Raw genomic sequence first — 10,503 nt, 5'->3', positions numbered from 1 at the left:
TTCCTGGTGGTTCAATGGTAAAGAATCCACCTGCCAATGCAGGAGACATAGGTTCAGTCCCTGATCCCAGAAGATCTCACATGCTGCAGAGCAACTCAGCCTGTGCACCACAACTATTGAGCCTGTGTTCTAGAGTCCGGGAGCTGCAACTACTGAGGCTGCACACCCTAGATACCGTCCTCCACAATGAGAAGCCACTGCAATGAGAAGCCCGCACACTGCAACTAGAGAGGCCCCGACTTGCTACAACTAGAGAAAAGCCCAAGCAGCAACGAAGACCCAGCACAGCCAAAAATAAATAAAAATTAAAAAAAAAAGAAATGCATGGTGCTGAAAAGCTTGACCCAGACACCAGAACCCTTGGGTAAGAACCTCAGCTCTACTATCTCAGTTTCCTCATCTGTAAAACAGGGGTAATAATAGTACCCATCTCAGAAGACTATTATCAGAATGGAATTAATAAGTGTAATGTCTGTAATACAGTGTGTAGCTATTGTTATTAAGGAGCTACTGAGTCACTCAGGTCTTTTCCTCCTAATCATGTCCCCAGAATCTTTAGGTAAAAGATTCATCTACTCTTATGCCCCACTCCAATGCCATAATTATTCCTGAAGTACCCATAACAAGTGTCTGGCCCACAAGCCACTGAATACTTGGACTCCTCCTGAGAAACAAGCCTTGTGATCCGTTTGAGGTTCCCACCACCTTCCTTCCCTCCCTTTACCCCTAATGCTGACCTCTACCTTCTGGAAGGCCGTGTTCCATTGATTTCCAACTGCGTCCAGAGAAAACCTTCCCCAGTGGCTCAGACGGTCAAGCGTCTGCCTACAATGCGGGAGACCCGGGTTCAATCCCTGGGTCAGGAAGATCTTCTGGAGAAGGAAATGGCAATCCACTCCAGTATTCTTGCTTGGAAAATCCCCTGGATGGAGGAGCCTGGTAGGCTACAGTCCATGGCATCGCAAAGAGTTGGACACGACTGAGCGACTTCACTCACTCACTCCTGGAGAATGAGAAGCAATCGCTGGTCCCCTGTGCCCTCCAGGGCCTTATGATCTAAAGGAAGAAATCCAGGCAGCTGGTGAGACTACTTAGACAGCAGCTAAAGGGACTAGTTGTTTTCACTGGCTGCATTTTGACCAGATTTCTTTTTATCTCTGCCTTAATCTTGGTCTAACTCAGCTGGTAAAGAATCTGCCTGCAAGGCAGGAGACCCCAGTTTAATTCCTGGGTGGGGAAGACTAGCTGGAGAAGAAATAGGATACCCACTCCAGTATTCTTGGGCTTCCCTTGTGGCTCAGCTGGTAAAAAATCTGCCTGCACTGAGGGAGAGCTGGGTTCCATCCTGGGTTGGGAAGATCCCCTAGAGAAGGGTAAGGCTACCCACTCCAATATTCTGGCCTGGAGAATTCCATGGACTGTATAGTCGGTGGGGTCGCAGAGTCGGACACGACTGAGCGACTTTAACTTTTACTTAATCTTGATCAATACTCAGATCAAGGGTCTTGGGAGTGGGAGTGGGTAGGGGCTTCCCCAGAACACAGTAGAACACCAATACAAACAAGGCCCTCAAGACTTGTGGAGTCAGGTTCAGTGTCTAAAATCTGGCCAAAGACCTGGGCCAGCTGCTCTTCCTTGAACCTGGTGTTCACGTTTTTCTCCTTCAGTCCCACTCCCGGTTTTTAGGCTGCTTTCTGCCCTGTTCCGTGCAATCCTCCCTAAAGAGATGAAATGCCTAGTACAGTGGCAGTGTCTTAATAACACAGTAACAATAACATTCACAGCCCCCTGTCAGGTACTCTCCCAGCTGCCCTGGGCCAACCTAGGCCCTCATCCGAGGATCCCCAGAGCATCCTCGGGCCCTCTCCTTGGTGGTGTGCGGACGTGCAGTCCCACAGCCCCGGCTTGCCGGGACTGGCTAAATTGGGAGTGTGATTGCAGCAGGAATGCAGCGCGAAGGCATCTGATCTCGCGCGGCCGCCGGCTCTAAGGGGAGCGCGCCCCTTCGTAGGCTCGCTCTCTCAGCGCCCAGCTCTAAGGTCTGGGAACCTGGGCCTCCCCAGTTCACCCGGTAGGCGCGGAGCCCGGAGAAGGATCGCGCACAGCCCGCGAGCACACACGCAAAATTACTTTGGACGCTTCTCCCAGGCCGCCGGACGGGTCGCGCTGCAGGCGCAGCGCTCGACTTTCCCGCCGCTGGAGGGGCGGGGCCCGTGTGGCCCCGCCCCGCCGGAGGCCCCGCCTCCGCAGGTTGATGGCAGCGGCAGCTGGGACTGCAGCGGCGCCCGGCCCCGGGAGTCGCAGGCAGCGGCCGGATCGCGCAGCCGAACGCCCGGGCCCCAGACGCCGCGGACACCCGGAGAGGCAGTTCCGGCGCCCTGACGCCTCCCTCGGCCTCCAGCGCACCCCGAAGCCCCTCCGCAGAGAAGTCGCAGCGTGAGCGCCCCTCGGCCGGCCCAGGACCAGGTACTCCCCGCCGACACCGCCGCCGCAGCCAGTGGAGCGGGCGGGGTGTCTGGAGGGAACAGAGGTCTGCGCCCCCCACCCCCGCAGCCGCCAAATTCGGTCCCGGGCGGGGCGGACTTGGCGTCTATATTTGGCCGGACAGCGGCCCGCGCGCCCGCAGGGCGCAGACACATCGTCTCGCAAGAACGCAGTGCCGGAGCCGGAGTAGGGTGCGGGGAGGCCGGAGGCCAGGCCTGAGGCCGGGGGCTGCAGAAGCGGCTTGAAGGGCACAAGGATGCCCGGTGCTGGGGAGGGGCTGGAGGCAGTGGCTGCGGCTTGGGAAGCGCTCGGTGTGGTCCCTGGGGAAGAGCTGAGTGCAAGCTCCTAGCGGGAGAAGAGGCACCTCACCCTCCCCATTCCACTTCTGAAAATCCGGCTCTGGCCCGGGGAGGGGTTCGAGGACCCCACACGCAAGAGTTTAGCAGGAGAGAGGACCCAGAGGAGAACTGGGACTGAAGCATGGCGGGCAAAAGCCAGAATACCGTGGTGAGGGCCTCTTAGAGAAGCCGGTGCGAGAGCGGTGGGAGGAGGAGATCCACCTTACAGCGCGTTCCTCCCACTCCCACCCCCGACAGCATGGGAGGAGACTGAGGACAGCAGGAAGGACTCAGGTTAGCTGACAGGAGGAACTCCTCCTTGGCAAATTTTTAGAAAAAGGCAAACCCCGTTCGCCTTACCTATGCCAGAGAGGCTGAGCTTAGAATCTTGGGGGGCTGCAGTCCTAGCCCCACAAATGGCCTTAAGCCAAGAAGTCTCTGATTCTGGACAAGACGCTTCTGGGAGATAAACCACTTCGGTGAAGAGATGCTCACCCAAGGCTGGCAGCCGGAGGGCAGCCTGGTGTTGCGGCTCCTCCCAAAACCGCTTGAACGTCCAGGAAGCTTTCAGGCCCAGTTAGCTTCCACTCTCAACACCAGTCTAAGGGGCGGTTTTCTAAGAAGTCAGGTCCCAAATCCAAGTCCCTCGAACTCAGTAAAGAACTTTCCCATATATTAATCACCTTGAAGAAAACGCCTTGCTTCTAGGGCCAGACTCTATATTAATTTATACCTGACTCTTGGCAAGATAATCCTTCTCACGTGCCACTCCCCCAACTCTTCCTCCCTCCCACAGCTACAGGACTAAGGACCAAAAGCATTTCTGGGCACTGAGATCCTCCATCTCTGCCCCCAGCTATGAGCCGGCGCGTGGTTCGGCAGAGCAAGTTCCGCCACGTGTTTGGACAGGCGGCAAAGGCTGACCAGGCCTACGAGGACATCCGTGTGTCCAAGGTCACATGGGACAGCTCCTTCTGTGCCGTCAACCCCAAATTCCTGGCCATTATTGTGGAGGCTGGGGGTGGAGGTGCCTTCATCGTCCTGCCTCTGGCCAAGGTGAGGGATGAAGGGAAGGAAGCAGGTGGAGGACACCGACTGTGACTCCTGGGGACTCCAGACAGCAGCCTGTGTTCTCACCTAGCTCCATTCCTAATTTGGCAGGGCAGTCTAGGCAGACTGACTGCTCCCTATCCCCCAATCGCTCGGGACCGATTGGGAGGCTCCCTCACCCCTTCCAGAACAGCAGCATCACATTGGTCCCCACCCACGCACAGCCCATCCCTTCTCCTTGCAGCACCCTGAACCCAGCAGGGACCTGGAGGGGGTGATGGATAGTTGGGAAGCAGTGGAGTCAGGACCTGGCCAGATTCTGTTCCTACTCTCCTGATGCCACACCTCTTCGTGTTTTTGGCCTCTGGATCTCTGTACCCAGCCTAGGGTGACTACTGGATTAAATCACACACCAGAGCAGCACAGTGAGGACAGGGTCACGCTCTATCCAGAATCCTTGGCTGCCTCCCCCATTCTGGTTCTTGCAGTGAGGTAGAACGAGAGCAAAAGGCAGGGGGACATGACATATCAGGCCAGAGCCTCCAATACTCCAGGGATGGGGGCCAAGCAATGACCATCACCTTTACTGAGTAGCCTCAAGCCCCTCAGCCATCCCTACCCATCCCTAGTCTGTCCACTCCAAGGCATGACCTTGACCTGGATTCTGGCCCCTACACCTTGTTAGGGGAGGCCCCACAGGTGGCAAGGTCAGGATGAGGCCTGACAATAGCCAGTGACTCACTCCAAGACAATGCAGACGCCATCCAAGGACGTCATCCCCAGGGCTCAAATTTCATCGGGAGCCACCCCCTCCCCCAGGACAACCACCATTCCAGTGCCACACGGCCACCCCTCTACCCTGCTGCCTGGTCTGGGTCGATGCCAGCCCCTGCAAAGGCCTCAGAGCCCCCACAAACATACCATAAAGATTAAAAATAGATGGGCCTCAGCTCAGGTTGGGAGATAGCAGGCACGAGGAATGCCTGCTGCTTGTGGTTCCAAGGTAAAGCCAGTGACCAGGGAGAGATCTGCCCAGTGAGGCTAGGAAGGAGTTGTGCAGCCCTGCACTGCATATAACCTTACCTTGACCTAGTCCAGCAGGGGTTTCCCAGAGATATTTCAGGTGCAGGGGTCAGGCCCAAGAGCAGCATCCTCCAAGGAGGTGTCCTTGGAAGAGCACTGGACTGAGAAGTTAAGTCTTGGCTCTAGCAGTACCTTGCTGTGTGTCCTTGGTTAGTTATCTTACCTCTCTGCGTCTGATGCCTTGATAGTAAATGACTTAGACTCTGCCTTCAGGGATGTAGAGGAAGCAGGCTGGCTGGATTTGGAGGAGCAGAGAGGGGGTGAGTTCTGCAAAGAGAAAACAGATAACAGACAGTTGAGATGTAAACAGGTCCACTCCCAACCCCCTGAAAACACACAGGAGAATAGCCCCACGTCTCCTTCTCTGACCCCTGCAGACAGGGCGAGTGGATAAGAACTACCCACTGGTCACTGGGCACACTGCCCCTGTGCTGGACATTGACTGGTGCCCGCACAATGACAACGTCATCGCCAGTGCCTCAGACGACACCACCATCATGGTAGGCACCAGGTGGATGCTGCTGGGCTGTGGGGCAGGGGAGGTGGGGAAGGCGGCCTCACCTGTGCTTTGTAAGGTGGTAAGGGAGGTGCTGAGTGCCAGGGCTTGCCCTGCCCAGCTCCCAGGCTATTTTCAGCTACATGCCCACCCCCTCCCAGGATGCACTGCTTAGGACTAATTATAGCCGTGGCTACCTTGGAGCCTGAAGAGCAGGGGGGCAGTGCTCTTAAGTCTCCCTGCTCAGGGGAGTAGGGAGGTCTCTGGAGAGCTGACAGCGCCCCCTCCTGGCTCCCAGCCGTTTCTGCCCCAGGCAGGCACCATCACATGTCCTGCATCTGACCCTTACCCCGCAAGAGAGCCGGTAGAGTTGAGGTGGGGGTGGGGGATTAGGGAAAGAATTGAAGAAGTAAAATCTCTCAGTCGTGTCCTATTCTTTGCGACCCCATGAACTGTAGCCTGTAACCCCATGAACAGGCTCCTCTGTCCATGGGATTTTCCAGGCAAGAATACTGGAGTGGGTTGCCATTTCCTTCTCCAGGAAGTAGGGGAGGGGCAGTGATGAAGCTGGCTGGCTCCTCATCCCACCTACCCTACGCCTTTTCCTTCCACCCAGGTGTGGCAGATTCCAGACTATACCCCTGTGCGCAACATCACAGAGCCCATCATCACACTGGAGGGCCACTCCAAACGTGTGGGCATCCTCTCCTGGCACCCCACTGCCCGGAATGTCCTGCTCAGTGCAGGTCTGGGGGGCTAGGGAGGGGTCCCTACCATAGGTCGGAGAGGGGGGGAGTGGCAAAGGCGGGGCCCAGGTGATGGTGACTGGCCATTCTGGGCAGGTGGTGACAATGTGATCATCGTCTGGAACGTGGGCACTGGGGAGGTGCTCCTGAGTCTAGACGACATGCACCCGGACGTCATCCACAGCGTGTGCTGGAACACCAACGGGAGCCTACTAGCCACCACCTGCAAGGACAAGACCCTGCGAATCATCGACCCGCGCAAGGGCCAGGTGGTGGCGGTGAGTGCCTGGCCTGGCCACTCCCCAGCTCCTACGTCAGGGGGCAGCTATCAGGCCTCTGTACCCGCCCTTCCCTAAGCTCTGCTTCCAGCGCTCACCTTCTCCACCTCGATCCCAGACCACCAGTCCTCCCTTTAGCCCCCTGCCCTAAGTAAGCCCCCAGCCCCGCTAGTCTCCGCCCAGTTCCTGTTTCCTCCCCTTCCCTGCCTCTCAGCAGCCCAGAGGAGGGCTGCCCTATTCGTGACCAAGGAGGGGAGAAGCTGCAAACTCTATCCTCCCACCAGACCTTGCATGACCCTGAGCCCCCGGACCCCTCTCCTCCCAGCCGGCACGCCTTCTTCCCGGGTCTGAGCCCAACCCTGGCTCGCGGACAGGCCCCTTTCCAACCTAGTTGACCCGCCGGGCGGAGGGTTGGGGGCCATCCCCGCGCGTTGTCTGTCCCAGCTGGGTGGCCTGCGAGGGCGGCGGCACCGGCCTCACCAGCCTCAATCTAACCCGGGGCGCGGGCTACACGGGACACTGCACGTCGGCGCGGAGGGCGCGCGTCCAGCGCGGCGGGGCCGGGCGGAGCAGCGCGCGCTCTAACCCACTAACCCCGCGAGCAGGAGCGAGCCCGGCCTCACGAGGGCGCCCGCCCGCTGCGGGCCGTCTTCACCACAGACGGGAAGCTGCTCAGCACCGGCTTCAGCAGGATGAGTGAGCGGCAACTCGCGCTCTGGGACCCGGTAGGCCAGGCCGCGCCGGGCGCACGCGCTCGCTCCTTCGCTGGGTCAGCTGGGAGCGCCCTCCCCGGCCGTGGCCCGCGCCCAAGAGAGCCGAAGCGGAGCGGGGAGCTCCGGTCTGGGAAGAGCCTGGCTGCGCTCCGGGGAAGCCCGCAGACATCTCCCCTGCCCTGAGGGCGTTTAAGGGCTCAGCATCTGCAGAGAGACGCGCGCGCCCCGCGCTCTCCAGGCCTGGGGCCACCCAGGGGGGCCCCAGGAAACTGAATATTTAGGGCCCCCTTTGTCTCCGCCCCCGCCCTCACACCCCAGTCAGTAAGTTGTTTGCCCGGCCCTCCAGGCTCCCCGGGGCAGGCAGCTGGGTGACGCCTCTCCCTGTCTCCCCCTCCCCCCCCCCAGGAGAGGTTTGCGGCCCACGAGGGGATGAGGCCCATGCGGGCCGTCTTCACGCGCCAGGGTCATATCTTCACCACGGGCTTCACCCGCATGAGCCAGCGAGAGCTGGGCCTGTGGGACCCGGTAACGCAGCTGGACGCTTGGGGTGTGTGCCCCGGGGACTGGCATCACGGGGGAGGGGCCAGGCGCCCCCCACCCGCAGGGCATGCCCACCTGGACAGGGCTGGAGGCTGCTGCCCCCTTGGCAGCGCCTGCCATCCCCACACCCACCCCTCTGCCCAGTTTTGCTGCGTCGCCTGAAGGAGCCCACGCTGGCGCCCCCACCTGGTGATGCCCAGTCCCTGGGGGTGGTTTGCAGTGACTGCATGCGGCGGCGCAGGGGGTCTAGGTGCGGGGACCAGGAGTGGTGTCCAGAGGTGGGCTTTGCAGTTCCGTCACCAGAGCTGCCTTGGTAGTGCCAGGGCGCCAGGGAGGGCAGGCAGCGGCCAGGAGCTTCGGGGCATCCGGAAGCGGCACCGAGGTCAGGATGGGGCTGGCTGTTCACGCCCCCTGTGCTTGGGCAGAACAACTTCGAGGAGCCAGTGGCGCTGCAGGAGATGGACACAAGCAACGGGGTCCTACTGCCTTTCTACGATCCCGACTCCAGCATCGTCTACCTGTGCGGAAAGGTGCTGGCGGCCGGGAGGGGAGAAGAGGGGGCCGGACGGAGATGAGGGGGCCCGCCCGGTACGGCTCTGAACCGACTGGCTTTGCAGGGCGACAGCAGCATTCGGTACTTTGAGATCACCGAGGAACCGCCCTTCGTGCACTACCTGAACACCTTCAGCAGCAAGGAGCCGCAGAGGGGCATGGGCTTCATGCCCAAGCGGGGACTCGATGTCAGCAAGTGCGAGATCGCACGGTCAGCAGCTTTGCCCTTCCTGCTCACCTGCCTCTGTCCCCACGTCCCATCCGGGAAGACACGGGGGCTTCCCCAGGCGTGTAATCTTTGGAAAGGAGTGGGCTGGGTCGGGAGGTTGGGGTCAAACAGACTCGTTTCCACTGCCAGCCCCAACGCTACACGCTTGGCATTCTCTGAACTTCGGTTTCTTAACCTGTTAAGGATGATAAACACCCTCTGAGAGGCGTTTTACCAGTTGGATGTGTTTAAAGTGCAATGCATCGTAGGCGCCCAGCAAATGTTGGCCTCTAACTCCTTGGTCCCCAGCAAAAGTGAAGGGAGTGGGAGCCTGAGCGGGTGCTGATCCCCGCTCCCTTTTAGGTTCTACAAGTTGCACGAAAGAAAATGTGAACCCATCGTCATGACTGTGCCCCGCAAGGTGAGTTGATCGCGAAAGGGGTGGGCAGAGCTCCGAGGCGGAAGGGAGCGGAGCAGGCCGGGCACTCCGCTTGTTCTGTCTCCCTACCCCCGCAGTCAGACCTGTTCCAGGACGACCTTTACCCAGATACACCGGGCCCTGAGCCGGCCCTAGAAGCGGACGAATGGCTATCAGGTCAGGACGCCGACCCCGTGCTCATCTCGTTGAGGGACGGTTACGTGCCTCCCAAGCACCGCGAGCTCCGGGTCACCAAGCGCAACATCCTGGACGTGCGCCCGCCCTCCGGTCCTCGTCGCAGCCAGTCAGCCAGCGATGCCCCCTTGTCGGTAAGGCTCCGCCCGGCTCCACCGAGGCCCAATACACAGCCCCCTACCGCCCCGCGCCCAACACCGCCTCTCTTGTCCTCTGCGCCCCGCAGCAGCACACCCTGGAGACGCTGCTGGAGGAGATCAAGGCCCTGCGAGAGCAGGTGCAGGCCCAGGAGCAGCGCATCACATCTTTGGAGAATATGCTTTGCGAGCTGGTGGACGGCACGGACTAGCGCAGCGCCGCCGGGGAGGTCCACGCCGGGAGGCACAGCGGGGCGGAGCGCCAGCGCACCCGCCTGCCCGCCCGGCTCTGGGTCCCGAGCTCCGCACTCCGCCCCTCTAGGCCTGGGCGGGGACTGGGGAGGGAACTCCGCCCTTGGCGGGAGTCCTGGACAATTGCAGAGACTCGCGTCCGTCTGGCGCCCGCCTGGCTGCGTACCTCGTCTGGGATTTAGGCAGGAGCTGGCCTTGGAAAGCCCGGTTGACGGGGCCTCAGCAATGGTGCTGCACCGCAGGCAGTGTCCCCTTTGTTCCTCGCCCAGGGCAGAGAAAGTGCTTAGTGTTAGCGCAATGCTTGGAGATGGTGGGGAGCTTGGGCTTGACCTCAAAGGGGTAGCGATTCGACGGGTCTCCCCAGACTGGGGAAAATTACAACGCTTCTCCCTCTAATCAGCTCACTTGACCCCACCACCCTGAATGGTCAACTGAACGGGCATCGCCCCAGTTCTACAGACAGACAAACGTTGGCTGTAGAGCCGGTCCCCCGGGCTACACCCAACTACACCTGGGCTACATCGCAGAGGGCTCCCTTCCTTCTCCCCACCTGCAGGGGAGAGGGTGGCTTCCTCGTGGCACTTCCACAGGAGAACCAACCAGAAAACTGGCATGAAGAAGCAGGTTCCACCTCCACCACACACACACCCACACACACACCCACACCCACACACACACCCACACCCACACCTCCCAGCCCTCTGCTGTACACAACCACACACACAGCTCCCAGCCCTCTGCTGTGGCCTTGACTCTAGGAGGAAAACAAGATGTTCTGAATGAAACATTTTACCGAGTGCTCAGTCTCTGCCTCCTGCATGGGTGGGAATGCGAGACCCTCAGCCTCTGTAAATGCCACTGCCAGTATCCTGGAGGCCCTGACAGATGAAACCCTCGGCTTAGGACCCACCAGAAGTCCTTTTACTTCAGAGTCCTCTCCACTCTGAGGTTCAGAAGGAACCCTCAACCCGCGGGTGGGCGGTCTTCCCCAGTAAAGGCAGATAGGAAAAACC

The 10,503-nt window shown here is 59.8% G+C and overlaps 1 protein-coding gene across 4 annotated transcripts; it reads left to right on the top strand.

Moving 5' to 3' along the window:
- The first annotated feature begins 2,245 nt into the window (after positions 1–2,245).
- Positions 2,246–10,501, top strand: CORO6 (coronin 6). Of its 4 annotated transcripts, none has more exons than XM_043903281.1 (11): positions 2,246–2,466; positions 3,619–3,878; positions 5,333–5,455; positions 6,068–6,197; positions 6,294–6,475; positions 7,594–7,713; positions 8,154–8,258; positions 8,346–8,491; positions 8,852–8,909; positions 9,005–9,235; positions 9,328–10,501. In XM_043903281.1, the coding sequence occupies exons 2-11, from the start codon at positions 3,681–3,683 to the stop codon at positions 9,448–9,450; spliced, it is 1,416 nt and encodes a 471-aa protein (XP_043759216.1). In that variant the 5' UTR covers positions 2,246–2,466; positions 3,619–3,680; the 3' UTR covers positions 9,451–10,501. The 4 variants fall into 4 exon arrangements, with proteins under 4 accessions (XP_043759216.1, XP_043759217.1, XP_043759218.1 ...); XM_043903282.1 differs by lacking the exon at positions 7,594–7,713 and adding an exon at positions 7,081–7,200; XM_043903283.1 differs by lacking the exon at positions 7,594–7,713.
- Positions 10,502–10,503: the final 2 nt, after the last annotated feature.

This window comes from Cervus elaphus, chromosome 5 (assembly GCF_910594005.1).
Source record: "Cervus elaphus chromosome 5, mCerEla1.1, whole genome shotgun sequence".
Lineage (NCBI taxonomy): Eukaryota > Metazoa > Chordata > Mammalia > Artiodactyla > Cervidae > Cervus > Cervus elaphus.
Note: the sequence above shows the minus strand (reverse complement) of the source record. Positions and strands in the feature narration are given on the sequence as shown.

What these genes read in the sequence shown, in the direction of transcription:
- CORO6 (XM_043903281.1), top strand. Translation starts at nt 3,681, where the DNA reads ATGAGCCGGCGCGTGGTTCGGCAGAGCAAGTTCCGCCACGTGTTTGGA. An exon ending in CAGACGACACCACCATCATG is followed by an intron (nt 5,456 to 6,067) that starts GTAGGCACCAGG and finishes CCTTCCACCCAG; the next exon opens with GTGTGGCAGATTCCAGACTA. An exon ending in AGCAAGTGCGAGATCGCACG is followed by an intron (nt 8,492 to 8,851) that starts GTCAGCAGCTTT and finishes GCTCCCTTTTAG; the next exon opens with GTTCTACAAGTTGCACGAAA.